The sequence below is a fragment of the Chiloscyllium plagiosum genome, chromosome 23, assembly GCF_004010195.1.
Source record: "Chiloscyllium plagiosum isolate BGI_BamShark_2017 chromosome 23, ASM401019v2, whole genome shotgun sequence".
NCBI classification, from domain to species: domain Eukaryota; kingdom Metazoa; phylum Chordata; class Chondrichthyes; order Orectolobiformes; family Hemiscylliidae; genus Chiloscyllium; species Chiloscyllium plagiosum.
Window position 1 is genome coordinate 743177 of NC_057732.1, and position 27684 is coordinate 770860.

General features: G+C 44.0%; 1 protein-coding gene across 1 annotated transcript in view; it reads right to left on the bottom strand.

Moving 5' to 3' along the window:
* Positions 1–4929: 4929 nt before the first annotated feature.
* LOC122561437 (dynein axonemal heavy chain 3-like) overlaps positions 4930–27684 on the bottom strand; it is a 466282-nt gene continuing 443527 nt past the window's right edge. The window contains exons 67-73 of the mRNA XM_043713180.1: positions 23924–24022; positions 15670–15852; positions 14243–14335; positions 13849–14022; positions 9732–9842; positions 7052–7112; positions 4930–5450 (exon numbers count right to left, since the gene is read on the bottom strand). Coding sequence (XP_043569115.1) covers positions 5305–5450; positions 7052–7112; positions 9732–9842; positions 13849–14022; positions 14243–14335; positions 15670–15852; positions 23924–24022 — 867 coding nt within the window. The 3' untranslated portion in view covers positions 4930–5304. The remainder of the gene's footprint in view (positions 5451–7051; positions 7113–9731; positions 9843–13848; positions 14023–14242; positions 14336–15669; positions 15853–23923; positions 24023–27684) is intronic.

Below are 27684 nucleotides of genomic sequence, written 5' to 3' on the forward strand. Positions count from 1 at the left end.
TGAGACTGCCTCTTCACGGTACCCCTTATCATCCTTGATGTCTGTTTTGTGGGGATGGGTTAAACATTTTGCTGAAATTTTTGCAGAATCAAACGAGCTACTCTCATTAATTCTCCTTGTTACATGCTCAAAAAATTGCATCAGTGGGCGGCACGGTGGCACAATGGTTAGCAGTGGGCGGCACGGTGGCACAGTGGTTAGCACTGCTGCCTCACAGCGCCAGAGACCCGGGTTCAATTCCTGCCTCAGGCAACTGTCCGTGTGGAGTTTGCACATTCTCCCTGTGCCTGCGTGGGTTTCCTCTGGGTGCTCCGGTTTCCTCCCACTGACTAAAAATGTGCAAGTTAGGTGAATTGGCCATGCTAAATTGCCCGTAGTGCTAGGTGAAGGGGTAAATGTAGGGGTAAATGTAGGGGAATGGGTCTGGGTGGGTTGCTCTTTGGAGGGTCGGTGTGGACTTGTTGGGCTGAAGGGCCTGTTTCCACACTGAAAGTAATCTAGTCAGATACAACCTTTCCAAAAAGCCCATGTTAACAGTCCTTTAACCATGTCTTTCTAAATAACCTTTTTCCAATGATTTGCCCGTCACTGGGGTTTAGACTGATTGGGCTGGAAATACTCACTTTATCCCTTCCTCACTTTTTAAACATGGTTAGCAATCCTCCAGCAGTAAACCATAGCCAGGAGGGTTGAAAAATTATGGATGTTTTCTCCTCCTTTGCCTCTTTTGTCCTGGAATGGATTTCACTTGAGACTGGTGATTTATCCATTTTCATTGATGCTAAAGAGCTTAATATTCACCGCCTCTACATTTTTATCCCATTGAATATTTCACAGTTCTCCTTAACTACAGTGTCTGCATTGTTTCTCAATTTTGTGAGAGAAATGTAAAATTTTATTAACAGTCATACCCAAATCTCGCACCTCCTCACATTTTAAACTAGAGGTCGATATTACTGGATGTATTAATAGTTATGGAGGTGATTCAGGTATGTGGAATTATTCAGGTATGTGGAGTAGCATTCAGATCAGCTATAAGCTTATAGAGACACAGAAAGGTTTGGCCTAGTGGAGAAGGCTTCTCCCAATCTGACATTCGTTTGTGTTCTGGGTTGAACACAATGCAAGAAAACAGAATAAAGATGAGACACCTGTACAGTAATAGCAGTTTACTGACACATTTTGCAGCATGTAAAACATTGTAACTGCACAATGAGCACTGGTTATCTACTGGTATTAGGTAAATGGAGGTGGGGGGTGATGGTGATAGGCTGGCGGGGAGAGTGGAGCAGATAGGTAGATAGAAGGAAGATGAACAGGTAGGACAGTAGGAAGGGAGGATGAGGAAACTGGTGAAATTGACATTAATTCCGTGAAGCTGGAAGATCCCAAGGTGGAAGATGGGGCATTCTTCCTCCAGGCGTCAGGCGGCTTGGATTTGGCCGTGCAGGCAGTAGCCAGCTTGGTGGCACTACGAACGGCTCTGGGGCATAGTGGGAAAGGGTAAAGGTGAACGGGATCCTAGTGTTAGGAGACTCAATAGTTAGGGGACAGAAAGGAGATTCTGTGGCTGCAAATAGGAATCCATGATGGCGTGCTGCCTCTCAGGTGCCAGGGTCCAAGATGTCTCAGAGAGCAGCTGCAAGGGGGAGAGGGAGCAGCCAGAAGCCATTGTGCATATTGGCACAAATGACATAGGTAGAAATAGGGATGAGGTCCTGCAGGGTGATTATCAAGAGCTAGGAAGGAAGTTAAAAACCAGGACCTCGTTGGTGATTAACTCCGGATTATTTCCAGTGCTCACGTGCTAGTGAGGGTAAGAATAGGAGGATGTGGCAGATCAATGTGTGGCTAAAGAATTGGTGCAGGGGCAGGGATTCAGATTTTGAGATCATTGGGATCTTTTCTGGGGCAGAGGTGACCTGTTCAATAGGGACCTGAACTGGAGGAGGACCAGTATCTTGGCGACCAGGTTTGCTCAAGCTGCAAGGCATATTGTAAACTAGACTGGCAAGGGATGGGATCCTCAACAGCAGGGAGGCAAATGCGAGGCTCAAAGGAGACACAATGGTTGGAAATATTAAGTTGACGAGAAAGGTCAGGCTGGAACACGACAGGGAGCATGGAATGCCTGTTGGATTAAGTTGCATTTATTTCAATGCAAGAGGGCTGACAAGTAAGGCCGATGAACTCAGGGCATGGATAGGTACGTGGGACTGGGATATTATAGCCATTACAGAATATGGCTAAGGGAGGAAAGGACTGGCAGCTTAATGTGCGCATTAAGCAGAACAGCGGTGGTGGAAGGAGGGGAAGGGGGGTTGCATTTTTGAATAAGGCGAGTATCACGGCAGTAATCAGAGATAAAATAACTGAGGGATTATCCAGTGAGGCTTTGTCAGAAATAAGAAGGGGGTGGTGACGTTATTGGGATTGTACAGTAGGAACCAAATAGGCAGCGGGAATTAGAAGAACACATATGCAGGAGCAATAGGGTTGCCATGGTAGGCAATTTAAATTTTCCTAACATAGACTGGGACTGCCAGAGTGTTAAGGCTTAGATGGGATGGAATTTGTTAAGTGCATTCAGGAAAGTTTCCACAAGCAGTATATAGAGGGTCCTACTCAGCAAGGGGCAAAAACCTAACCTGGGTTGGGAAATAGTGCAGGATAGGTGACAGATGTGACAGTGGGGGAGCACCAGTGACCATTGTTCTATTAATTTTAAAATAGTTATGGAAAGGGACAAAACTGGTCTGCAGGCTCAAGTTTTAAATTGGGGCAAGGTGAACTTTGATGGAAGTAGACAGGAGCTTGCAGGGATTGATTGGAGTAGTTTGTTTTCAGGCAAAGGGACCTCTGGCAAGTGGGAGGCCTTTAAAAGTCAGATAGCTGGAGTTCAAGGTCGATATGTTCCTGTGAGGGTGAAGGGCAAGGTTGGCAGGAGTAGGGAACCCTGGATAACAAGACATATTGAGGGTTTGACCAGAAAAAAGGAGGCATGGCTCAGGTATAGGCAGCTGGGATCAAGGGAATTCCTAAAGGTATACAGGGAATATGGGAGTTTACTGAAGAAGGAAATCAGGAGGGTGAAAAAGGGACACGAGGTGGCCTTGGCTGAGAAGATTAGGGTGAATCCAAAGACATTCTTTAAGTATATTAAAGGAAAAAGAATAACTAGAGAGGATAGGACCCCTCAAGGACCAAAGTGGACATGTATGTGTAGAAACGCAGGAGATGGGCGAGGTGCTCAATGAATATTTCTCTTCTGTGTTTACCGTGGAGAAAGACACGAAGACTTGGGAACTTGGGGAAGTTAGTCATAATATTTTGGGGACAGTCAACATCACAGTAGAGGAGGTGTTGAATGTATTAGAATGTATGAAAGTGGATAAATCTCCCGGTCCTGACCAGCTATATCCAAGAAAACTGCGAGAAGCTGGAGAAGGAATTACGGGGGCCCTGGCTGATATTTCCTGATGAAGGGATTATGCCCAAAATGTCGATTTTCCTGCTCTTCGGATGCTGCCTGACCTGCTGTGCTTTTCCAGCACCACACTCTTGACTCTAATCTCCAGCATCTGCAGTCCTCACTTTCACCTATTTTTGCATCATCGTTAGCCAGGGTGTGGTCCTGGAAGACTACTGGGTAGCAAATATTGTGCCATTATTCTACAAGGGCTGCAGAGGAAAGCCTGGAAACTATAGACCAGTAAGCTTAACATCTGTTGTAGATAAGTTACTTGAGAAGATACTATACATGCATTTGTAAAGACAGGGTTTGATTAGGAGTAGTCAGCATGGCTTTGTGAGTGGGAGATCATGCCTCACAAATTTATTAGAGTTCTTTGATGAAGTGACCAGGAAGGTTGATGAGGGCAGGGTGATATTCGTAGTCTGTACGGATTTCAGTGAGGCCTTTGATAAAGTTCCACATGGTCTGCTGCTCTAGAAGATTAGATTGCATGGAATCCAAGGCAAGCTGGCAAACTGGATACAAAATTGGCTTGATGGTAGAAAGCAGAGGGTATTAGTGGAAGGATGCTTGTCAGACTGGAGGGCTGTAACTAGTGGAGTGCCTCAATGGCCGGTGCTGTGTGTTATCTATATCAATGATTCGGATGAGAATGTACAAGTCAGTGATTAGTAAGTTTGCTGATCACACTAAAGTAGGCCTTATCATTGACAGTGAGGAAGGTTATTAGAAATTGATCAGCTGGGGAAGTGGGCTGAGAAATGGTAAATGGAGTCTAATATAGATAAGAGTGAGGTCTTTCATTTTGGAAAGTCAAATCAAGGCAGGGATTTCATGGTGGATGGATGGGGCTTAAGGAGTGTAGTGGAAGAGAGGGATCTTGGCTTTCAGATTCACAGTTCTTGGAGAGTGGAGTCACAGGTAGACAGGGGAGTGAAGAAGGCGTTTGGCACACTGGTCTTCATCAGTCAGGGCATAGAAGTTGGGAAGTATTTTGCAGTTGTACAGGATGTTGGTGAGGCTGCACTTAGAGTATTGTATTCAGTTTTGGTCACCTTGTTCTAGAAAGGATGTTAATAAACTGGAAAGAGTGCAGAAGAAATTTACAAGGATGTTGCCAGGACTCTAGGTTCTGCATTATAGGGGGAGGTTGGACAAGGTAGGACCTTTTTCTTTAAAGTGTAGGAGACTGAGGGGGTTCTTATAGGTGTGTATAAGATCATGAGAGGCATGGATAGGGTGAAAAAAACTCAGTCTTTTTCCCAGGCTTGAGGAATTGAGGACTAGAGGGCATCAGTTTAAGGTTTGAGGGGAAAGAATAAAAGGGAAGCTCAGGGATAACCTTTTTACACAGAGGGTGGTACTCATATGGAATGAGTTGCCAGCAGAAGTGTTTGAGGCAGGTACATTAACAACATTTAAAACGCATTTGGACAAATACATAGAGAGGAAGGGATTCAAAGTGCAGGGAAATGAGGTTAGTGTGGATGCACATTTTAGTGTGGATGACCAGTTTGGCCAAAAGGGCCTGTCTCCATGCTGTAGGACTTTATGACTCATAGGACAGTGCTGAAAGAGTACATCATAAATATCGGAGATTTCATTTATTCCTTCACACAGGAATAGAAGCGATTATTATACATTTGGAAATATACACCAACCACTCGATTAAAAAGTTCATCCTGCTCTATACAAATATCATTCTAAACCCAGTAATTGGCGATTAATATACAGAGTCCTGCCCCCAGAGCAGGTAGGAGCAATTCTTTAACTCCACGCTGTATCGATGCAGAGCCCATGTGCTTTTTCTTCAGGAGTGTAGATAGTTGTCAATAATCGAGCTGACACAGACAGGCCACTCCCCTGATGACCCAGTGATTTTGTGGCTGGTCTGATGGGAACTCAATTGTCAGGACATAGTTTGTGGAATGACCGGTGGTGGAGAGTATCCCTCTTCGAACACTCGTCTTGTAAACTGTGGAACAAAAACAAAATCAGTCAGACTGCTTATAGAGTCAGAGAGTCATACATCACGGAAACAAATCCTATTTAGCCTATCTTTATAACTCAATTCCTCCTGTCCCAGCAACATCAATGTAAATATTTTTTGGAACTCTCTCTAATTTAATAATGTCCTTCCTATAGCATGCACCTAACACTATGGACAATTTAGCATAGCCAATTCACCTAACCTGCACATCTTTGGACTGTGGGAGGAAACCAGAGCACCTGGAGGAAACCCATGCAGACATGGGGAGAATGTGCAAACTCCACACAGACAGTTGCCCAAGGCGGGAATTGAACCCAGTCCCTGGCGCTGAGGCAGCAGTGCTAACCACTGAGCCACTGTGCCGCCCCACCTGCCATCCTCACCTGGTCTGGCCTTCGTGTGATTCCAGACCCACATGTGGTGACTCTTACCTGCTCCCTGAAATGACCTGGAAAGCCAGTTAGTTCAAGGGAAATTTGGGATGGGCAACAAGTGCTTGCCACATGAGAAGAAAAAGGCTTCATACCTCCTAAACTCAACTACACCTTACACCTCCACACAGCATTGCCAGCCATGCCTCCAGTCATTTAAGGCCCATTCTCTGAACTCTGTCATCCCCCGCCTGTCCCTCACCACTCTGAAGAATCTTCTTAAAAGCCACCTTTGTCCTTTGAGCAGGCCTTTGGTCACCTGCCTTTCACTTCCTCTTCTGGCTCAGCCCCGGTTTTTATAAGCTGTAACTCTTTCAATGTTTGATTATTTTTCTGTGAAAGCATTTATTTAAATGGTAAAGTCCCTACTGTTTGTGGAAAACCTTGCAAACAGTGAATCACACAAACAGCAAACACTGGAGTCAGCTGCATATGTTCCCACTGTTCGAAATGGTAATATCCACAGCCCTCAGTGCAAGATAACATTCACTTGGTACTTTTAAAAAAATTAAATGTTACTGAAGAAATAGTGAAATAAACTAAAACAAAACAAAAATTAATCCCAGCTTCTCTGGGTCAGAAAGGCTTATTGATCTTGCTCAGTTTCACATTGCTTCCTGCTTCTGTGTAACGCTAAAACATCTCTGCTAATTCAAGCCAATGTTTAAACTGAGAGAGTATGTTCTCAGCACATCCCATGTGTGAGCAGTGGATTCACTATCATTAAGAAAACAAACCAGGGAGCCAGGTCACATGAACAGAAGTGAACTGAAAATCTGTTTTTGTTGATGAATTCTTGAAGAGGATATTAAGAAGCCCCATGACACCAACAACTAGACAGTGAACATAAGAATGTCTCAGTCTCAGAAATCCAGAACCATTTGAGAACAACATTATTGCATCCATCTCTAAGCCCCTTCTTAAGTAGGTTTTCATTTTTTTTTGACATGACCTTTATATTTCCTAAAAATTAGGGATAAGTGAACATTGACATTATGTGCAAAAGACTTTGCACAGGTAAATGGTCACAAATAGTGAAGATATCAACAGTGTGACTTAACTGTAAAAGGATGTTGTTGTCTATAAATGGATTGTTATTATAAGCATGATCTTCGAGACAAGGGTTGCATTAGAAGTAAAAGTGCACATTTTTACCTGGACATCCATAAACAGATTCCTCTTTAAATGATAGCTTTTCACCTGGTTTGAGCCATATCTGATTGAACTAGTTAAGGGTGAGTACCAGCAAAGAGTGTAAAGAAATGATCATATCAAGAGGCACCGATAACCCAGAGTCGGTCACATTGTAGAATTCCAATGTTAGACTCAATAATTCCTCTTCTCTTTAACCCACTCCTCGCTCATGCTGCCTAGTATATTCAGGCCAATCCCACAGGAACTGCAGTGAAATGTACAAAATCCACCCAGTGAATTTCACCTGACAATATTTCGTTATCCCCTGTCCAGAAGTGGGAACTATTTGGACTTTCAGTAACCAATCAATGAAATGTTCTGACCTTGCTTATTGTGGGAGTGATGTGACTACTCCTCATGCAGCAGTATTTGCATTTGGCTGGTGGGCTGTGGGAAACCAAATGTATTTTCCAAGTGCAGCTTCCCAAGTTCTGCCATGAGGATTGGACTGTGTTAGGTGCAGGGATTGCCAATGTGCAGGGTGTTTTCCCAGGGCAGCAGTGGCCTAGAGTTTTTTTTTTTGCGGGACCTGGATTTTCTTTTCTATTGTGCACACATGTAAGTGACTGAGTATCTGTGGCTGGGCATCTTCAACTCCATTGCTCATGGAACAACCTGACCATTTACTTTGTAAGATCTTGATGCCCATACATGCCATGGCTATGCAGGCTTTGACATTAAGGCAGGGTTTATCAGAATGCCAGACAATGGTGCACACCTCTACTAAGAGAGAATCTAATCATCTTCCCTTGACATTCATAAGCATTACCATCCACCATCAACATGCTGGGGAGTTACCATTAATCAGAAACTCTATCGGGCCAACCATACAAATACAAGGCAGCATGGAGGCCTGGTATTGTGTGATTGTAGGGTGAGTAGGTGCATGGAGAAAGTGAGGACTGCAGATGCTGGAGATCAGAGTCGAGAATGTGGTGCTGGAAAAGCGCAGCAGGTCAGATAGCATCAGGAAAGCAGGAGAATCGACGTTTCAGGCAAGAGCCATTCCTCAGGAATCTGTAGGTGCATGCCTGTAATGTGTATCTTTGTAAATAAATGTTTCTAGCAGATAAAGATTAGCACTCTATATTCTTCAACACATCGGGCTTTCTAAGTTTATAACATGGTAGCAAAGGATGACTGCCCAAATTTAATGATTAGAAATAAAATAAACATTCTCAGACAGTAAACTACAATTCTAGTGGCCTCATGGAAAATGCCAGAAAGCAAGTATAAATTGCCAGGTATGATTATCTTCTAATGTTATTGCCAGGTATGATTATCTTCTAATGGTATCTAAACCATGTGACCAGTGGAAGAAAAAGATCAATATTATGGAAATGGGTTACATCCCTAGAAAAGAGGGAACAAGTTATAGCCTTACATGTCACTTTCTGCAGAGGAAGGGTTTCAAGCCTCTCCCACCAATGGGTTCCAGATTCCCACCAACCATTGGGTGAAAAGGTTTATCTTTGCATCTCCTCTAATCTCGTCCCTTACTTTAAGTCGTTGCCCCCAATCACTGGCCTCTCCACCAAGTGGAAAAGTTCCTTTGCATCTCCTCTGTCTATGTCTCTCATAATTTTACACATCTCAATTATGTCCCTCTCAGTCTTCTCTGCTCCAAGGGAAACAACCCTAATCTATTCAATCTCTGGTCATTACTAAAACTTTCCAGCTCAGGCATTGTGAATCTCCTCTGCAATCTCTCCTGGGCTATCACATCCCTCCTACTATGTGGACTCCAGAACTGCACATAATATTCTAACTATGGCCTAACCATTGTTTTATACAATTCCAGGATAACCTTGTGCTGTGTTGGAATATTGTCAGGTTTGACAAGTGCAACTCCAACACGGACATCTACTACAAACCGACCGACTCCCACAGCTACCTGGACTACACCTCCTCCCACCCCGCCCCCTGTAAAAAGCTTTGATCTCCAGCGTCTGCAGACCTCACTTTCTCCCCAACTCCAACAACACTCATCAAGCTTGACAGCTTCAATCCAGGACAAAGCTGTTGCTTGTCTCACACTCCTTTCACTGGATAAAGTTTTCAGACTGAATAATTGGAGAAGGGTAATAATGACTGGATTTGTCAGCAATATTGATGAACGAAGAAGAAAGTCAGTGCATTGACTTGTCTTAACTGAATAAAGAACATTTACAGCCCAGGAACAGGCCCTTCAGCCCTCCAAGCCTGAGCTGATCCAAATCCACTGGCTAAACCTGTCACCCAATTCCTAAGCATCTGTATCCCTCTGCTCCCCACCTACTCATGCATGTGTCCAGATGCACCTTCAATGAATCTACCGTGCCTGCCTCTACCACCTCTGCTGGCAATGCGTTCCAGGCACCTGTGTAAAGTACTTGCTGTGTATATTGCCCTTAAACGTTTCACCTCTCACCTTGAACGCATGACCTCTCGTATTGAATCCTTCACCCTGGGAAAAAACTAGCCTCTATCCACCCTGTCTATACCCTTCATGATTTTGTAAACCTCAATCAGGACCCCCTCAATCTCCTTTTTTCTAATGAAAACAATCCTAACTTACTTAACCTCTCTTCATAGCTAGCACCTTCCATGAACTTTGTGAAACATTTATAAATGTGGTTCTAACAATCAAAGGTCAGGATACAATTGGTAGGTTGTCATAGAGAACTTTGGGAAGTGATTCTCCAATCCTGTGTTTCTTTCGATCCCATTTTGCTCCCTCCATGTAAAGACCATTAATATAAACTCCATCAGTCTAAAGTGAAAAAGAAAACAACAATATATACCCATATTTACATAGGAAAATGATGGCTTCATAATATTATCACTAGTCTTGTAATCCAGGGTCCCAGGATACATAGGTTTGAATTGCACCAGGGCAAATAGCAGAATTTGAATTATTTCTAGATGTATTAATCTAATGATAACAATGAAACCATTGTCATTAAAACCCCTTTGGTTCACTGATGTCCTTCAGGGAAGGAAATCTGCTGTCCTTATCCAGTCTGGCCTACATGTGTCTCCAGACTTACAGCAATGTGGTTGATTCTTAAATGCTGTCTGACATGGCCCAGTAGGGCACTCCATTGTATCAAATTGCTCCAAAGTCTGATAAAAGGAATGAAACCAGACAATGGGCGCCAGGGACCCGGGTTCGATCCCCACCTTGGGCGACTGTCTGTGTGGAGTTTGCACTTTCTCCCCGTGTCTGTGTGGGTTTCCTCCGGGTTCTCCGGTTTCCTCCCACAATCCAAAGATGTGCAGTTCAGGTGAATTGGCCATGCTAGGTTGCCCATTGTGTAAGGTGCATTAGTCAGGGGGAATAGGTCTGGGTGGGTTACTCTTCAGAGGGTTGGGATGGACTTGTTGGGCCAAAGGGCCTGTTTCCACATTGTAGACAGATTTTTAATTGATTCCACATCTAATCTAATCAAACATTGAACAATGTACGGGAAATGACTACAGTCAATCCTGTTGACCTTGCAAAGTCCTTCTTACCAAAGTCTGGGCATGAGCCAAAATTAGGAATGTGGCCAAGAAACAGCGTAACATGGAATCAAAGCTCACAGACAATGTACAGTCTATTGATGGTGGCACAGTGGTTAGCACTGCTGCCTCATAGCGCCAGAGACCTGGGTTCAATTCCCCCCTCAGGCAACTGTCTGTGTGGAGTTTGCACATTCTCCCCGTGTCTGTGTGGGTTTCCTCCGGGTGCTCCGGTTTCCTCCCACAATCCAAAGATGTGCAGCTTAGGTGAATTGGCCATGCTAAATTGCCTGTAGTGTTAGGTGAAGGGGTAAATGTAGGGGAATGGGTCTGGGTGGGTTCCTCTTCGGAGGTTAAGTGTGGACTTGTTGGGCCGAAGGGCCTGTTTCCACTCGAAGTAATCTAATCTACCTATGTTTTTCTGTTCATAAGGTAAAGAAGCAGAATTGGGCCATATGGCCCATTGAGTCTGCTCCGCATTTGGTCATGGCTGATATGCTCCTTACCCCCATTTTCCTGCAACCCACTATCAATTAAAAATCTGTCTAACCCCTCCTTAAATTTACTCACTGTCCCAGCACCCACCTACTTTGGGGTAGAGAATTCCACAGATTCACAACCCTTTGGGAGAAATAGTTTCTCCTCAACGCTGTTTTAAATTTACTACCAATTATCCTAAGACTATGACCTCTCAGCCTAGAATGCTCCACAAGAGGAAGCATCTGCTCCACATCTATTTTATCCACACCTTTTATTATCTTGAATACTTCAATTTGATCTCCCCTCATTCTTCTAAATTCCAGACAGTAAATGCCTAAACTGTTTAACCTTTCTTCATACAACAAACCCCTCAGCAATCTTGTGAACCTCATCTGAACTGTCTGCATTACCACTCCATGTTCCCACAAATAAGGGGACCAAAACTGTGCACAATGCAGTCTCACCAATGCCTTGTACAGTTGTAACAATACTTCCTTACTTTTATATTCTATTCCTTTCGCTATAAAAGCCAACATTCCATTCACTTTCTTTATGACCTGCAGTACGCTCATGCTAGTTTTCTGTGACTCTTGAACAAGTACACCTAGATCCCTCTGCACCAGAGCACTCCAAAGTGTCTCCCCATTAAGATAACAGCTTGCGTCCCCATTTTTCAATCCAAATGCATGACCTCACACTTATCCACATTAAACTCCAGCTGCCACATTTTGGCCCACTCTCCTAATCCATCTATATTCATTTGTAAGGTTCTTATTTCCTCAGTGCAATTTACCATCCCGCCTATTTTTGTGTTGTCCACAAATTTGGCTATAGACCTTCTATCCCTGTATTAAATGTAGATTATAAATAGTTGGTTCCAAGGACCCAACCCTGGGGCACCCCACCAGTTACATCTTGCCATCCTGAAAAAAACCCATTATCCCGACCCGCTGTCTTTTGATCATCAGCCAGTCACCTATCCAAGCTAATAAATTACCCCTAATCCTATATGATCCAACCTTGTGAATTAACCTTTTGTGCAGTACCTTACCAAACCCCTTCCAGAAGTCCAGATACATTATATCTACAGAATCCCCATTATCCACTATGCTTGTTGGATCTTCGAAGAACCCTAGCAAATTAGTCAAGCATGATTTGCTCTTCATAAAACCATGCTGACTCTGATGGATAGCATTTTGACTTTCCAAATGTCCTGATATTGCTTCCTTGATAATTGATTCTAACACTTTCATAACAACAGATGTTAAACTAACTGGTCTGCAATTGCCCATATTTTGCCTCTCTCCCTTTTTGAATAAGAGCCATTTTCAAATCCACTGGAAAGTCTCCCATGTCCAGGGAATTTTGGAATATTGTACCCTACTATCTCCACCGCCACTTCCTTTAATATCTTAGGATGGAGGCCATCAGGCCCGGAGGGACTTGTCTGTCCTCAGTCCTAATACTTTGCTTAGTTTACTTTCTTTTCTCATGCTTCCACACTGCTTCCCCAATAACTGCAGCCTGGCTACTGACTCTCACCAGGGCAGATTACAGGGAGCTTTGTGGGACAAACAGCTCTGGATCGAGAGGGACTGGCTTTGGACTGGTGTACCTCAATATGGGCAATAGCAGTCTGGCTTGGTTGGCTGATTGGCAACAGTGGACACTGGGACAGTGGCTGGAATAGGAGGATTAGTAGTTCATTCTGACACGGGGTAACTGGTCCCTGATCCACTGTGGCACCATCACTCCCTACCCTCCCTGCCTCTCCACCAGCAATTGTAGCAACGTGTTGGGCACAGCTTGCTGAGTACTGCCAGTCATTTTTAGCTCTGATGTACATAGCTATGATGTTTGCAGTCCAAATGAGTTTGCATCAGTCTGAGGTTCAATTGCAGCTCTCAGATACTGGGTGGCTTCTGCTTGTGCTGCTAGTTTCACGCTGAAAAGGAGGGTTTCGGAACCCCCCACAAAACTCAGCGTCAGGTTGATGCCGAGCTGCTCTTTCACTGCACTGGAAGTGGGGGTTGGAGGCATGGCATTTGGTAGTGGGGAGCTGGAATGTGAGCAAGCCACACCTGGGAGGCTCCACCCTATCCTGTACTGAATACAGATTCTTTGATGTTCTAATTTATGGGTGAGGGATGGAACAGTAGGGGAGCTGCCGCACTGTGGCGATGAGACATCGAATTGAAGTACGAATAGCTGGCAATGCTGATGGAGCAAGCATACAATCAGAAGATCAGCTCTGGATGTCCAGTCAGCGAACATTCTGGTTCAGTCACGGCAGGGACAGGGACAGGGACAGGCACCGTGTTAATTTCTAGGAAATGGTTTTAGTGACAGTGACAGAAAAGAATGGCTTCAATCTTTCCAAAATGTATTTGAAGGAATATTCTGTTATTTAATCAGCAGCAGGTCAGTGAGACTGTGTGGAGAGAGTGCTCCAAATATGCACTCTGTACAAGTCAAAGAACTAAACTCTTAGCAGCATTCATTCTCATGATTTTCTCCGGAATATCTGCTGCACATCCAGAAATTTCCCGAGGCTTCCACTGAAGTGGTGAGATATTTTCAGAGAATGGGCAAGGAATTCAGCTCCCGACAATGGCCAATGTACAGTTAGACTGTGGAATTGTCTGTGAGGCTGAGCTGTGGAGTGGTGCAGATTTCAACCCTGGGGAGATGGTAAGACATTGAGATCTATGATCAGAAAGTGAGAGAGGATCTGCAACAGAGTAGAAAATAAACATGGTTCAATGAAAATGTTTGTTTTGCAGTTAGAAAGTTACTGGTGGAACTGGCATGTCATGATCCTGGTCAGTCACATCAAACTGGAAGCCCAGATGATCTATTGGGATTCGATATTTCCGTGCATAGTTCTGGATAGCACCTGTCAGGAAGCTCTGAGTGAAGTAAAATCCGGAGATCCAGAAAACAATTGGGGTTCCTTTGTGAATCCAGGTCTGAAATTCATCAGAACAAAAGAGAGATTAAAACAAACACAAACACATAATGAAGCAATATTCCTGATGACAAACACAGTATATTCAGAAATAAATTTACAATGATCCAAAAAAAGGCAATATTACAGAGACAGGATTGTAAAGGAGACTGATGTGGACAAATATGTAAAGAGAATTCCTGAGAGAGATCTTATTATAAAAGATCTACTTTTATCTGTACCTGAAAGAACTGAATTCTAAAGAGGAGGTCAGTGATGTAGCTACCCAGAGGTTTCAGTGATGGGTAGGACTTTGCTGACCACATGGAGGGTACCTGCAAGATTAAGCAATGGACAAAATTCAGAACCAATTCTGTGGAACCCATATTATCTCCATTATTCATTCGTGACAAACAGAAATTCACACTGTCCCCTTTTATCCATTAGTGACAATGTGAAATCCACATAGTCTCCATTATCCATAATGACAATGTGAGCTCCACACCATTTGTATTCTAAACTACTGTTATTTTGAAATCTCCATTATTCATTAGTGACAATATGAACTCCGCACTATCTCCATTATTGATTAGCGATGTGAACATCACACTGTCTTCATTATCTAACACTGACAATGAGAACCCTACACTGTCTCCATTATCCATTAGTGACAATATGAACTCCACACAGTCACCATTATCCACTAGTGACAATGCGAATCCCACACCGTCTCCCTTAACAATTAGTGACATTTTCAATTCTACAAAAATTACATTTGTGACAATATTATGGGAGAAATAGGACTGCAGATGCTGGAGATCAGAGTCAAAAAGTGTGGTGCTGGTGCTTCATCGCATTCCTGATGAAGAGCTTATGCTTGAAACATCGACTCTCCTGTTCCTCAAATGCTGCCTGGTGGGTTGTGCTTTTTTAGCACCACGCTTTTTGACTCAAACCTTCACATTATCTCTATTATCCACTTGTGAAAATGTGAGCTTCACACTGTCTCTTCATTATCCAATACTGACAAAGTGAACCCCACATTGTTTCCATTATCAATTAGTGACAAAGTGAACTCCACACTGTCTCCATTATCAATTAGTGAGATAGTGAACTCCACATTGTCTCCATAATATCATACTGTCCCCATTATCCACTAGTGACAATGTGTTTTGAGGAGTTAGATGAGGAGGGGCAGAGTGACAGGGAAGGGAACTAAATCAGATCACAGAATCACAAAGTTGTTATGGCGCAGAAAGCAATCCAGATCTAGATCATTAATACATATAGCAAGGGTCCCAATACCGGTCTCTGTGGAACTCCAGTACAAATCTCCTGCTAGCCCGAAACATATCTATTGTCCATGAATCTCTGTTTCCTATCACTCAGCCTATTTTGTATCTGTGGTCCCTTTTATATTCTGACCTATAACTTTCCGCACAGGTTTGTTGTGTGGCATTGGATCAAACACCTTCTGAAAATCCGTGTACACCACATCAACAGCATAACCCTCATCAAGCCTCTTCAAAAAGATTCCAGCAAGTTAGTTAAACATGGTTTCCCTGTTAGAAATTTATGTTGACAGATTTCTCATTTGATGTCCACCTTTCCCCATGATCTCCCAAAATTAAAATGATTCTAGTAGGTTATGATTATCCCAATGACTTACTTTGCCTACAATCATGCTGTTGAAGATATCTTCAAGCTGGCTGGACATGAGAATCAAACCTTGAATTGCTTTATTGATGTCTGTCAGACTGGTTCTGATTATGGATATCAGACGGTTAAAATGAAGGAGTTCCTGTACCAGCACAGTGTTCATTGATTCACTGTACTTTGTTGGGTATTTATTCTGTGGATTAAATAGAAATAGAAATCAGGTAAAATGAAACAGTAAATAAGATAAAGAGAGTCATGGGAAAGGAAAGCACAAACAGATAAAACAATCAAATGTTTATGGCACAGAAGGGGGATATTTAGTCTGTTGTGTCTGTGTCAGCTAAATAAACTAGCTGTCCATTTCTAATCTCACTTTATAGCTCCGGTCCAGATGCAGCTGAAGTGCTTTGGGCCAGATTCAGGTTCCTCTGAAATGAGTTGAGGGTTTCCATCTCAACAATCAAATGGGGCAGCTAATTCTATACACCCACCATTCTGTACGTGAAAAGGTATTTTCTTGTGTTTCCTCTAATCATTCTACCAATCATTTTAAATCCCTGCCCTCCAGTAATTGACCTCTCCAGGAGGGGAACTGTCTCTTCCCTGTTCATTTTATCCAAGCCCCTCATTATTTTGGACAGTTCAATGAAGTCACCTTTCAGCCTCCTCTGTTCTAAGGAACACAGCTATAACCTATTTCCTTATAGCTGCAATTTTCAAGGTCTGGCAACATTCTTCTCTGTACTCTCTCCAGTAAAGTGGTGACATAACTGTACACAAACTCCAGCTGAGGCCTGCATCTTACAAAGATTTTTAATCCACCTCTTCGGATATGTTATGACACACCTCTCAAGCAGTTGGAACTTAAATCAAGGCCCTCTGGCCCAGAGATAGGCACAGTACCTGTGTGCTACAAGAGCCTCCTGTGTCAATTCTAGCATGCTGTTATATTCATGACCTTTCCCAACAGAAGAAAGTATTCCATATCACTTCTTTACCATCTTATTTATCTGCTCTGACACCTTCACAACATGGGGACATGCATTCCAGAGTCTCTCACTTCCTCTACCCCTCTCAATGTTCTTCTGTATACTATGTATTCTCTTGCTTCATTTGCTCTTCCCAAATGCATTATCTTCCATTTTTCCCAGATTGAATTCCATTTGCCACTTTTCTGCCCATTCAACCAAACCAGTGAGACATTCCTGCAGTTGACAACCATCCTTTTCACTATCAACTACCCAGACAATTTTTGTATGGTCTGCAAATTTTCCAATTGTGCCGCCCTCATTTCAGTCTAAGTCATTAATATGAAAGAAAGAGTCCTAACATTGAGGGAGCAGCACTGAAAACCACTTTCCTTCATAAAAGCAGTAATTGATTGGTTACTGATCAAATGGGGCAGCTAATTCTATACACCCACCATTCTGTACGTGAAAAGGTATTTTCTTGTGTTTCCTCTAATCATTCTACCAATCATTTTAAATCTCTGCCCTCCAGTAATTGACCTCTCCAGGAGGGGAACTGTCTCTTCCCTGTTCATTTTATCCAAGCAGTGGGCGGCACGGTGGCACAGTGGTTAGCACTGCTGCCTCACAGCGCCAGAGACCCGGGACTGAAAACCACTTTCCTTCATAAAAGCAGCAATTGATTGATTACTGAACAACCTTGGTTACCTGAACATCAATTATCTGAATTTCGGATTATCCTCTCAAGATCTCAAAAATGTTATCCACTATCCTAACAATCAGTTATATGAACAATCAGTTATCTGAAATACTTCCCGCCTGTCTCGTTCGGATGATCAAGGTTGTTCTGTATTACCCTTTGTTTCCTGTCACTGAGCCAATTTTGGATCCAACGTATCATGCCCAAGTATTCAATGGACATTCACTTTTCTGACCATAGGAAATTAGAAACAGGAATAGGTGATTCAGCCCTCGAACCTGTTCCACTGTTCAGTAAAATTATGGCTGTTCGGTGGCCTAATTCCATATACTGTATTTGCATTTGATCCCTTAATACCTTTGCTTAACAAAAAATTAACTAATTCCGATTTAAAATTAACAACAGATCCAGCAACCACTGATGAATGTGGAAGAGAATTCCAAACATCTACATCCTTTGTATTTTGAAGTACTTCCAAATATCCCTCCTGAACGGTTTGACCCTAATTCTCAGACAATGCTCCCTAGTTCTAGAATCCCTAATCAGTGGAAATAGTTTATCATTATCTACCCTGTCTTTTCCCATTAATACTTTGAAGACTTCGATCAGATCACCTCTTAAACTTATAAACATGAGAGAAAATAGACCTAATTTTTATGATCCTTCCTTTTAACTTATGTCACATCAAGTGCTCATCCAAGTACTTTTTAAAAGGTTGTGAGTTTTCCCACATCAACGACTCTCAACACCCTCTGAGTGAAAGGTTCTTCCTCCTTACTGCAACTGTACAAGGTGGTGGTGAGACCACACTTGGAGTATGGGGAACACTTAGAAAAGATATTATTACACTGGAAGTAATTCAAAGATGGTTCACTAAGATGATGCTTTGTATGGAGGAGTTGTCTTAAAATCAAAGATTAAATAGTTTGGGACTCTACCTCAGAAGAATGTGAGGTGATGTCATTGAGAAATATACAATTCGTAAGGGACTTGACAAGGTGAATGTTGAGAAGATGTTTCCTCTCCTGGAAGAGTCCAAGACCAGTGTTCATAGACTCAGAATAAAAGGGGGTGGGGGGGGGGGGTTGGGGGGGGCGCAGTTTAAGACAGAGATGAGGAGAATTGTTTTTTCTCTCAGAGGATTGAGTGTGTTTGGAAATTCTTGCCACAGAGCTGTTGGGGCAGAAGCCTTGTGTTCAAGTAATTCTCCTATAACTCTGTAGTTGCATTCCAGCGAAACTGCATTCAGTTAATAGAAAATCGTTTAGTAGGAATAATGGGGAAAAGTGGGGTTGGTGCAGACCAGCATAATATCACTCACAATCACTCAAAAATCATCCTAAAGCCTAATGCAAAGTGTAGCATAGCCTAAGTGAAGGTTGAAATCATATTTATTAACAAAACAAAAGCAAAGTTAACACAGTACATTTAAAAATGTAAGAAAGCTGTTTTCTCTACAGCACCTCTCACAGAAAGCTGCTCTGTCGGCAGCATGAGCAGACTGGCATGAAGATTGGTGCTAACATTGCACATGTGCAGAAAGGTGCAGAGACTTCGGCGCAGATATCACGCATGTGCAAAATGGCACGGAGACTTTGGCCTGGACATCACGGATGTGCAGAATGGCGTGGAGACTTTGGCCGGGACATCACGCATGTGCAGAATGGCGTGGAGACTATGACCTGAACATCACATGTGCGCAGAATCGCGTGGAGACTTCGGCACAGACATCATGTGTGCACAACATGGCATGGAGACTTTTGCCTGGACATCACATGTGTGCAACATGGCATGGAGACTTTGGCGCAGACATCACGTGTGTTCAGAATGGCATGGAGACTTTGTCCCGGACTTCATGCATGCGCAGAATGGCGTGGAGAGTTTGACCGGGACATCACACGTGTTCAGAATGGCGAGGAGACTTTGGCCCAGACATCACGCATGTGCAGAATGGCATCAAGACTTTGGCCTGGACATCAAGCGTGTTCAGAATGGCATGGCAACTTTGGCCCGGACTTCACGCATGAGCAGAATAATCTGGAGACTTTGACCTGGACATTACGCAAACGCAGAATAACACGGAGGCTTTGGCCCGGGCATCACGCATGTGCAGAATGGCACAGAGACCTTGGCTGGGACATCACGCATGTGCAGAATGGCACAGAGACCTTGACCGGGACATCACTCATGTGCAGAATGGCATGGAGATTTTGGGCCGGATACAATGCGTGCGCAACATGGCTTGGAGACTTTGGTCCGGACATCACACATGTGCAGAATGGCAGAGACCTTGGCCAGGACAACACACATGTGCAGAACAGCATGGAGACTTTGACCTGGATATCACGCATGCGCAGAATGGCGCAGAGACTTTGGCCAGGACATTATGCATGCGCAGAGCAGCATGAAGACTGGCACCGATGTTTGAGCATGTGCAGAAAGGTGCAGAGATTTGCGGCACAGGTGTCGTCATATGCACAGAATAAAGCACGCGAACCGATCCCCTCTGGAATTGCGCTATTGCCAATGGAGGTAAGCGTTCTTGTAAACACCATTCCCTAATTCTTCAGCGACTTTATAGCCAACTCATGCTGCCGAAACATGCATTATCCCAGAATTAACTGTATATTTAAAGTTGAGATAAACCGATTCTTAATCAGTTGGAGAATTAAGGGTTATGGGGAAAAGGAGTGTTGGTTCAGCTATGATCCTATTGTATGGTGGAGCAGGCTCGAGGGGCTGAAGGGCCTACTCCTGTTCGCATTGCTTATCATCTTATGGTCAAATCCCCCCTAAAACACCTGTCTTTCACTTTAAAATGATGTCTGCTTGTTATTGACCCTTAGGCCAAAGGAAATAGATGTTTTCTATTCACCTTATTGATGCCCCTCAATCTTATACACTTGTACCAGGTCTGCCCTTAAATGTCTCTGCTCCGAAGAAAACATCCTCAGCTTATCCAACCTTTCTTCATTGTTGAAATGCTCCATCCTAGGCAACATCCTGGTGAACCTCCTCTGTACCTCCTCCAGTCTTTGGCTTGGACATTACGCATGCGCAGAATGGCACAGAGACCTTGGCCGGGACATCACGCATGTGCAGAATTGCACAGAGACCTTTGCTGGGACATCACACATGTGCAGTATGGCACAGAGACCTTGGCCGGGACATCACACATGTGCAGAATGGCACAGAGACCCTGGCCGGGACATTACGCATGTGCAGAATGGCACAGAGACCTTGGCCAGGACATCACGCATGCGCAGAATGGCACAGAGACCCTGGCCAGGACATCACGCATGTGCAAAATGGCACAGAGACCTTGGCCAGGACATCACGCATGTGAAGAATGGCACGGATCCTTCCTATTGTGTACGACCAGGGCTGCACATTGTACTCCAGCCGTGCCTAACCAAGGTCCTCCACAGCACCAATGTAACCTCCCTGCTCTTATAATTTATGCCTTGACTGATAAAGGCAAGTGTCCTTAACTGTCCAGTTAACTTCTCCTGCTATCTTCGGGGACAAGCACCCCAAGACCTCTCTGTTCCACTGAGCTTCCTAATCTCCTGCCAATGATTGAGTGTTGTCTTGTTTCTTCTTCCAAAGTGCATAATTTCACATTAATCAGGAATACATTCCATTTGCCACTGATCTGCCGATCTGACTAATTTGTTTCTATCCTCCTGTAATTTAACACCTTCTTCCTCACCATCAACCACCCAAACAACCTTTGTGTTGCAAGCGGGCATCAGAGCCGCCCTGCATTTGCCACGGGACTATGCCTACATCAGGAAACGATAAGAATTCATTTTTGTGTTTTAAACAGCAGTCGCAGCTTTAAACCCACAAAAACTCAGCAGCTGCCGGTCTGCCCACGTGACTGGGAGATAGGAGACAGAGGACAGATAGAATCCACACTAGACCAACATTACCTATGACTCATGGGCCAAAACTCCAGAATGAATTAAATATGGAAACCCATCTCCTAATCACATCAAGAGACTGACTGAAACACTTCCTGAAGAAGGGCATGTGCCCGAAACGTCGAATCTTCTGTTCCCTAGATGCTGCCTGACCTGCTGTGCTGTTCCAGCAATAAAGTTTCAACTTTGATCTCCAGCGTCTGCAGACCTCACTTTCTCCTAGAACCTGGTTGACCAACTAAGTGGTGGGTTGGGTTTGAGCTATAGGGATAGGCTGAGGCTATTTTCCCTGGAGTGTCAGAGGTTTAGAGGGTGACCTTACAGAGGTTTAACAAATCACATAGAAAGGGTGAATAGTCAAGGAAACAGCCTATTCGCACCTACTCCAGTGATGATGGGGAACTATCATCCCATTCATCCTCAAATCCCACACATCCTGACTACTAAAAGTATATAATATGAAGCTGCTCGGGGGAACAGCAGAGCAGCCGAGATTCGGACCTCGGTTGGTCTCCGCCGGCGTTACTGCAGTAATAAACGTTACCGATTGTTGAACCGCACTCTGGGCTCGGACTGATATCATTTCATCCGCGCTAACAGTGTCATTCACAAATTTATGCATCATCCCCGTTCCCTCCCCAAATTCTCATCCACATTATTTATGAGTAACTCAAACAATAACAGACCCAGCACTGATCCCTGTGGTATGCCACTGGACACCAACCTTCAGTCACAAAAACAGCCTTTTTTGCTACTTGTCTCCTGCTACTAAGCCAGTTTTGGATCTAACATGACAAGTTACTCTGGATCCCATGTGCCTTTACCTTCCTAATCAGTATTCCATGTGGGACTTTGCTAAGGACCTTGTTGAAATCCATATAAATGACATCAACTGCATTCTCGCCATTGGTCGCCTTCTTGAAAAATTCTACTAGATTTTATAGGCATGTCCTCCCTCTGACAAAGCCATACTGATAATCCCTAATCAACCCTTGCCTCTCTAAATGGAGATCAAATTTCTCCTTTACTATTTTTCCTGCTACTGATGTGAGAGTCATTGCTATAAATACCTGCTCTATCTCTACCATTCTTTTTATAAAGTGGAACCACATTACCTGTCCTTCAGTTCTCTGGCACGTTCCCTGTAGCCTGAGACAATTTAAAGATTTAAGTCGGGGCCCAAAGGTCACAAAATACTGACAGGTAGCAGTGGCCAGAAATAACCAGAATGATTGTCAGATTGACAGTCAGCAATGGATAGAACAACAGTCAGATTGTTAGTCAGTAAAAGATTTACAGCGATAGATAGAAGAACAGTCAGATTGTTAGTCAGTCATAGTCAGAAAGATTACAGATTGACAGTCAGCAACGGACAGAACAACAGTCAGATTGTTAGTCAGTAACAGTCAGAAAGATCGTCAGATTGACAGCGATAGATAGAACAGTCAGATTGTTAGTCAATAACAGTCAGAAAGATCGTCAGATTGGTAGTCAGCGATAGCCAGAATGATAGTCACAAATGGTGGAATGATGCTCAGAGTGATGGTGTTAAAGCAGTTTCTTGGGTGGAGATGTTCAAAACAAGGAGGGAACATTGGCCTCAAATTCAAGCCAAACTGTTTAGGGCAACATCCAGAAGCAATTTCTTCACATAAAAGGAGGAATAGACATTTGAAACTTCACTCCTAATTATTTCAAAATCTCAACTCTGAAATTGATGGATATTTTCTTGGGAAAGGTATCTGGGATTACATAATCCAGATCAGTGAATGAATGTCAGATCCAGATCAACTGAGACCTTAGTGAATGATTCAAGGGGCGGAATGGCCTTGTCCTGTTCCAATCTCATTTGGAGAAGAATGAGATTCAAGTAATGAGTGGGAAACAAAATAATTGGAGATAATTAGCAAATATCCATGAGAAAAAACATAATATCATTAAATAAAGGAACCCAAAACTCCCCACAGTACTCCAGAAGGGGTCTCACCAGCACGTTGCACAGTTGCAGTAAGACTTAAGTCTTGTAATATTCCCATTAGCTGTCCTAATTACTGTATGTGCTCGCTTTTTGAGTTTTGTGCACAAGTACCCCAAATCCCATTGTGTTGCAGCTTTCTGTCGTTTTTCTCCATTGAAATAATACTTCGTTCATTCATTCTCTCTTCCAAAATGAACGAATTCACATTTTCCCACATCATAGACTATTGCCAACTTTTTGTCACTTACTTAAACTCATTATCTCTCTGTCAACTATATCCCCCTCAACTTGCCTTTTGACTTATTTTTGTGTCATCTGCAGAGTTGCTTACAGTACATTCACTTCCTTCCTCCAAAGTCAATATCAAAGAGTGTGGTGCCAGAAAAGCACAGCCGGTCAGGCAGGAGAATCGAGGTTTCAAACATAAGCCCTTCATCAGGATTCTCTTACTCCTCAGACATTGCCTGACTGGCTGTGCTTTTCCAGCACACAGTCTTTGACTCTGGTCTCCAGCATCTGCAGTCCTTACTTTCTCCAAGTCAATACATATAGTAAATAGTTATGGTCCCAGCACTGATCCCTGTGGATCTGCAATGTTTATAGGTTGCCAACCTGAAAAGAACCATTTTCACTTAGTGAGCCAAAATTAGAGAGCAGAGATCCCAGCAATACAAACATGTGCTATTTCTCACCATCACATCCTCCATTACAAAGTCAGGTGGGATTTTGGATAGAATATCTGTGGCCAGTTCCTGCACGATCTCAGATGATGATCTGTCTCCTCCACTGACCTGCAAGCAAGAAACAATTTGCAATTCAGAGACTATTATTCCCTCCTGTTCTCTAATATCCTGACACCTCCACTATTCAAGTGAAATGTTGCAATACTAAATCCCTGCAAGATTTAAAAAAGAATTACTTACCAGTAGCGGACAGCGGTGTTTTCCCTTTCACAGAAGGAGCGGGAGCAGCGGGGGAAGTGACGAGGACCAGAGGGGCAGCCGGGAAGGAAAGCAGTGACCATATATATCAGCAAGGTGTTACATATTGGCACTAATGATATAGCCAGGAAAAGGATCGAGGATATAAAAAGTGATTTCAGGGAGTTAGGATGGAAAGACTCTACAACTGTAGTGTCTCCCACCCGCCCTCCTCCTCTAACCTAGCTAATAAGGTAAGGTTCATTCTAAACTTCCTCTATTGGATATAAGTTTGTTATTGATTTTATAGCAACTTGAACTAAGCTTTCTACTTTAGTACTGAGTGCGTGTTCAGATAAGTCGGGTATGGATGCTAGGGCAGTTGCTTGCTCCTCCTGCAGAATGTGACAGGTGGAAGACATGACACAGGTCTCCGCTGGCTACATCTGTGGGAAGTGCACCCAACTCCAGCTCCTTGAAAACCCGTGTTAGGGAATTGGAGCTGGAGCTAAATGAACTACGGATCATTCGGGAGGCTGAGGGGGTAATTGAGAGGAGTTACCGGGAGTTGGTCACTCCTCAGGCTCAGGATAAGGATAAATGGGTTACAGTTAGGGGGAGGAAAGGGGACAGTCAGACAGTGCAGAGATCCCCTGTGGACATTACCCTCAGCAATAAGTATACCGTTTTGGATACTGCTGGGGGGGGGAATGACCCATCAGAGGAAACCCATAGCAGTCAGTTCTCTGGCACTGAGCCTGACACTGTGGCAAAGAAGGGAAGGGGGCAGAATAGAAAAGTACTCATGGTAGTGGACTTGATAGTTAGGGGAATCGACAGGAGATTTTGTGGTCAGGATCAGGATTCCCGGAAGGTATGTTGCCTCCCTGGTGCCAGGGTCCGGGACGTCTCCGATCGGGTGTATAAGGTTCTAAAAGGGGAGGGCGAACAGCCAGAAATCTTGTTACATATTGGCACTAATGATATAGCCAGGAAAAGGATCGAGGATATAAAAAGTGATTTCAGGGAGTTAGGATGGAAGCTGCAAAGCAGGACGAACAGAGTAGTGTTCTCTAGTTTACTACCGGTGCCACGAGATAGCGAGGCGAGGAACAGGGAGAGGGCGCAGCTTAACACGTGGCTGTGCAGCTGGTGCAGGAGGGAGGGCTTCAGATATGTAGATAATTGGGATGCCTTCTGGGGAAGGTGGGACCTGTACAAGAAGGACGGGTTGCATCTGAACTGGAAGGGGACCAATGTCCTGGGTGGAAGGTTTGCTCAAGTAGTTCGAGAGGGTTTAAACTAGTCTGGCAGGGGGGTGGGAACCTGAGCTGTATACCGGAGGTGAGAGTTGATGCAGATGAGCAAGAGGTAGACCAGCTAGTGGGAAGGAGTTTCCTGGGAAGGAACCAAGGGATCAGTTAAAGTGTGATTGCTTTAACGCAAGGAGTATCAGGAATAAAAGTGACGAACTTAGAGCATGGATCAGTACCTGGTGCTATGATGTGGCCAGAACAGAGACATGGGTTTCTCAGGGGCAGGAATGGTTGCTGGATGTTCCAGGGTTTAGAGCATTTAAAAAGAATAGGGAGGGGGGGAAAGAGGAGGGGGGTGTAGCACTACTAATCAGAGAGAGAATCACAGCTACAGAAGCTTCCATTGTCGAGGAAGATCTGCCTCCCGAGTCAGTATGGGTGGAAATTAGGAACAGCAAGGGAGCAGTCACCTCTTTAGGGGTTTACTACAGGCCCCCCAATAGCAGCAGGGAGATGGAAGAAAGCATAGGTTGGCAGATTTTGGAAAAGTGTGGACGTAGTAGGGTTGTTGTAATGGGTGACTTTAACTTTCTCAATATTCGAGCAGAAGATTTGAATGGAGCTGTTTTTGTAAGGGTGTTCAGGAGGGTTTCCTAACTCAGTACGTTGACAGGCCGATGAGGGGAGAGGCCATTCTCGACTTAGTGCTCGGAAACGAGCCGGGGCAGGTATCAGATCTTGTGGTGGGAGAGCATTTTGGTGATAGTGACCACAACTGCCTCACATTCTACATAGCTATGGAGAAGGAGAGGATTAGGCAAAATGAGAGGATATTTAATTGTGGAAGATGCGATGAGACATGAGTTAGGAAGCATGGATTGGGAGCAATTGTTCCATGGTAAAGGCACTATAGACATGTGGAGACTGTTTAAGGAACAGTTGTTGCGAGTGATGAATAAATATGTCCCTCTGAGACAGGCAAGAAAGGGTAAGACAAAGGAACCTTGGATGACGAGAGCAGTGGAGCGTGTCAAAAGGAAGAAGGTAGCTTACATAAGATGGAGGAAGCTAGGGTCAAGCTCAGCTCTAGAGGATTACAGGCAGGTGAGGAAGGAGTTCAAAAATGGTCTGAGGAGAGCCAGGAGGGGGCACAAGAAAGGCTTGGCAGAACAGATTAGGGAGAACACAAAGGCATTTTACACTGATGTGAGGAATAAGAGAATGGTCAAAGAAAGAGTAGGGCCGATCAGGGATAGCATAGGGAATTTGTGTGTGGAGTCTGAGGAGGTAGGGGAAGCCCTAAATGTTTTTTTTGCTTCTGTCTTTACGAAAGAAACAAACTTTGTAGTGAATGAAACCTTTGAAGAGCAGGTGTGCATGCTGGAATGGATAGAGATAGAGGAAGCTAATGTGGTGAAAATTTTGTCAAACATTAAGATTGACAGGTCGCCAGGCCCGGACCAGATTTGTCCTCAGCTGCTTTGGGAAATGAGAAATGCAATTGATTCGTCACTTGCGAAGATCTTTTCATCCTCACTCTCCACTGGAGTCGTACCCGAGGACTGGAGAGGGGCAAATGTAATTCCTCTCTTCAAGAAAGGAAATAGGGAAATCCCCGGCAATTACAGACCAGCAAGTCTCACGTCTGTCGTCTGCAAGGAGTTAGAAGGGATTCTGAGGGATAGGATTTATGACCATTTGGAAGAGCATGGCTTGATTAAATGCAGTCAACACGGCTTTGTGAGGGGCAGGTCATGCCTCACAAACCTTATCGAGTTCTTTGAGGATGTGACTAGAAAAGTTGATGAGGGTTGAGCTGTGGATGTGGTGTATATGGACTTCAGCAAGGCATTTGATAAGGATCCCCATGGTAGCTCATTCAGAAGGTCAGGTGGAATGGGATACAGGGGACCTTAGCTGTCTGGATACAGAATTGGCTGGCCAACAGAAGACAGCGAGTGGTAGTAGAAGAAAAATATTCTACCTGGAAGTCTGTGGTGAGTAGTGTTCCACAGGGCTCTGTCCTTGGGCCTCTACTGTTTGTAATTTTTATTAATGACTTGGAGGAGGGGATTGGAGGATGGGTCAGCAAGTTTGCAGATGACACAAAGGTTGGAGGTGTCATTGACAGTATAGACGGCTGTTGTAGGCTGCAGCGGGACATTGACAGGATGCAGAGATGGGCTGAGAGGTGGCAGATGGAGTTCAACCTAGATAAATGCGAGGTGATGCATTTTGGAAGGTCGAATTTGAAAGCTGAGTACAGGACTAAGGATA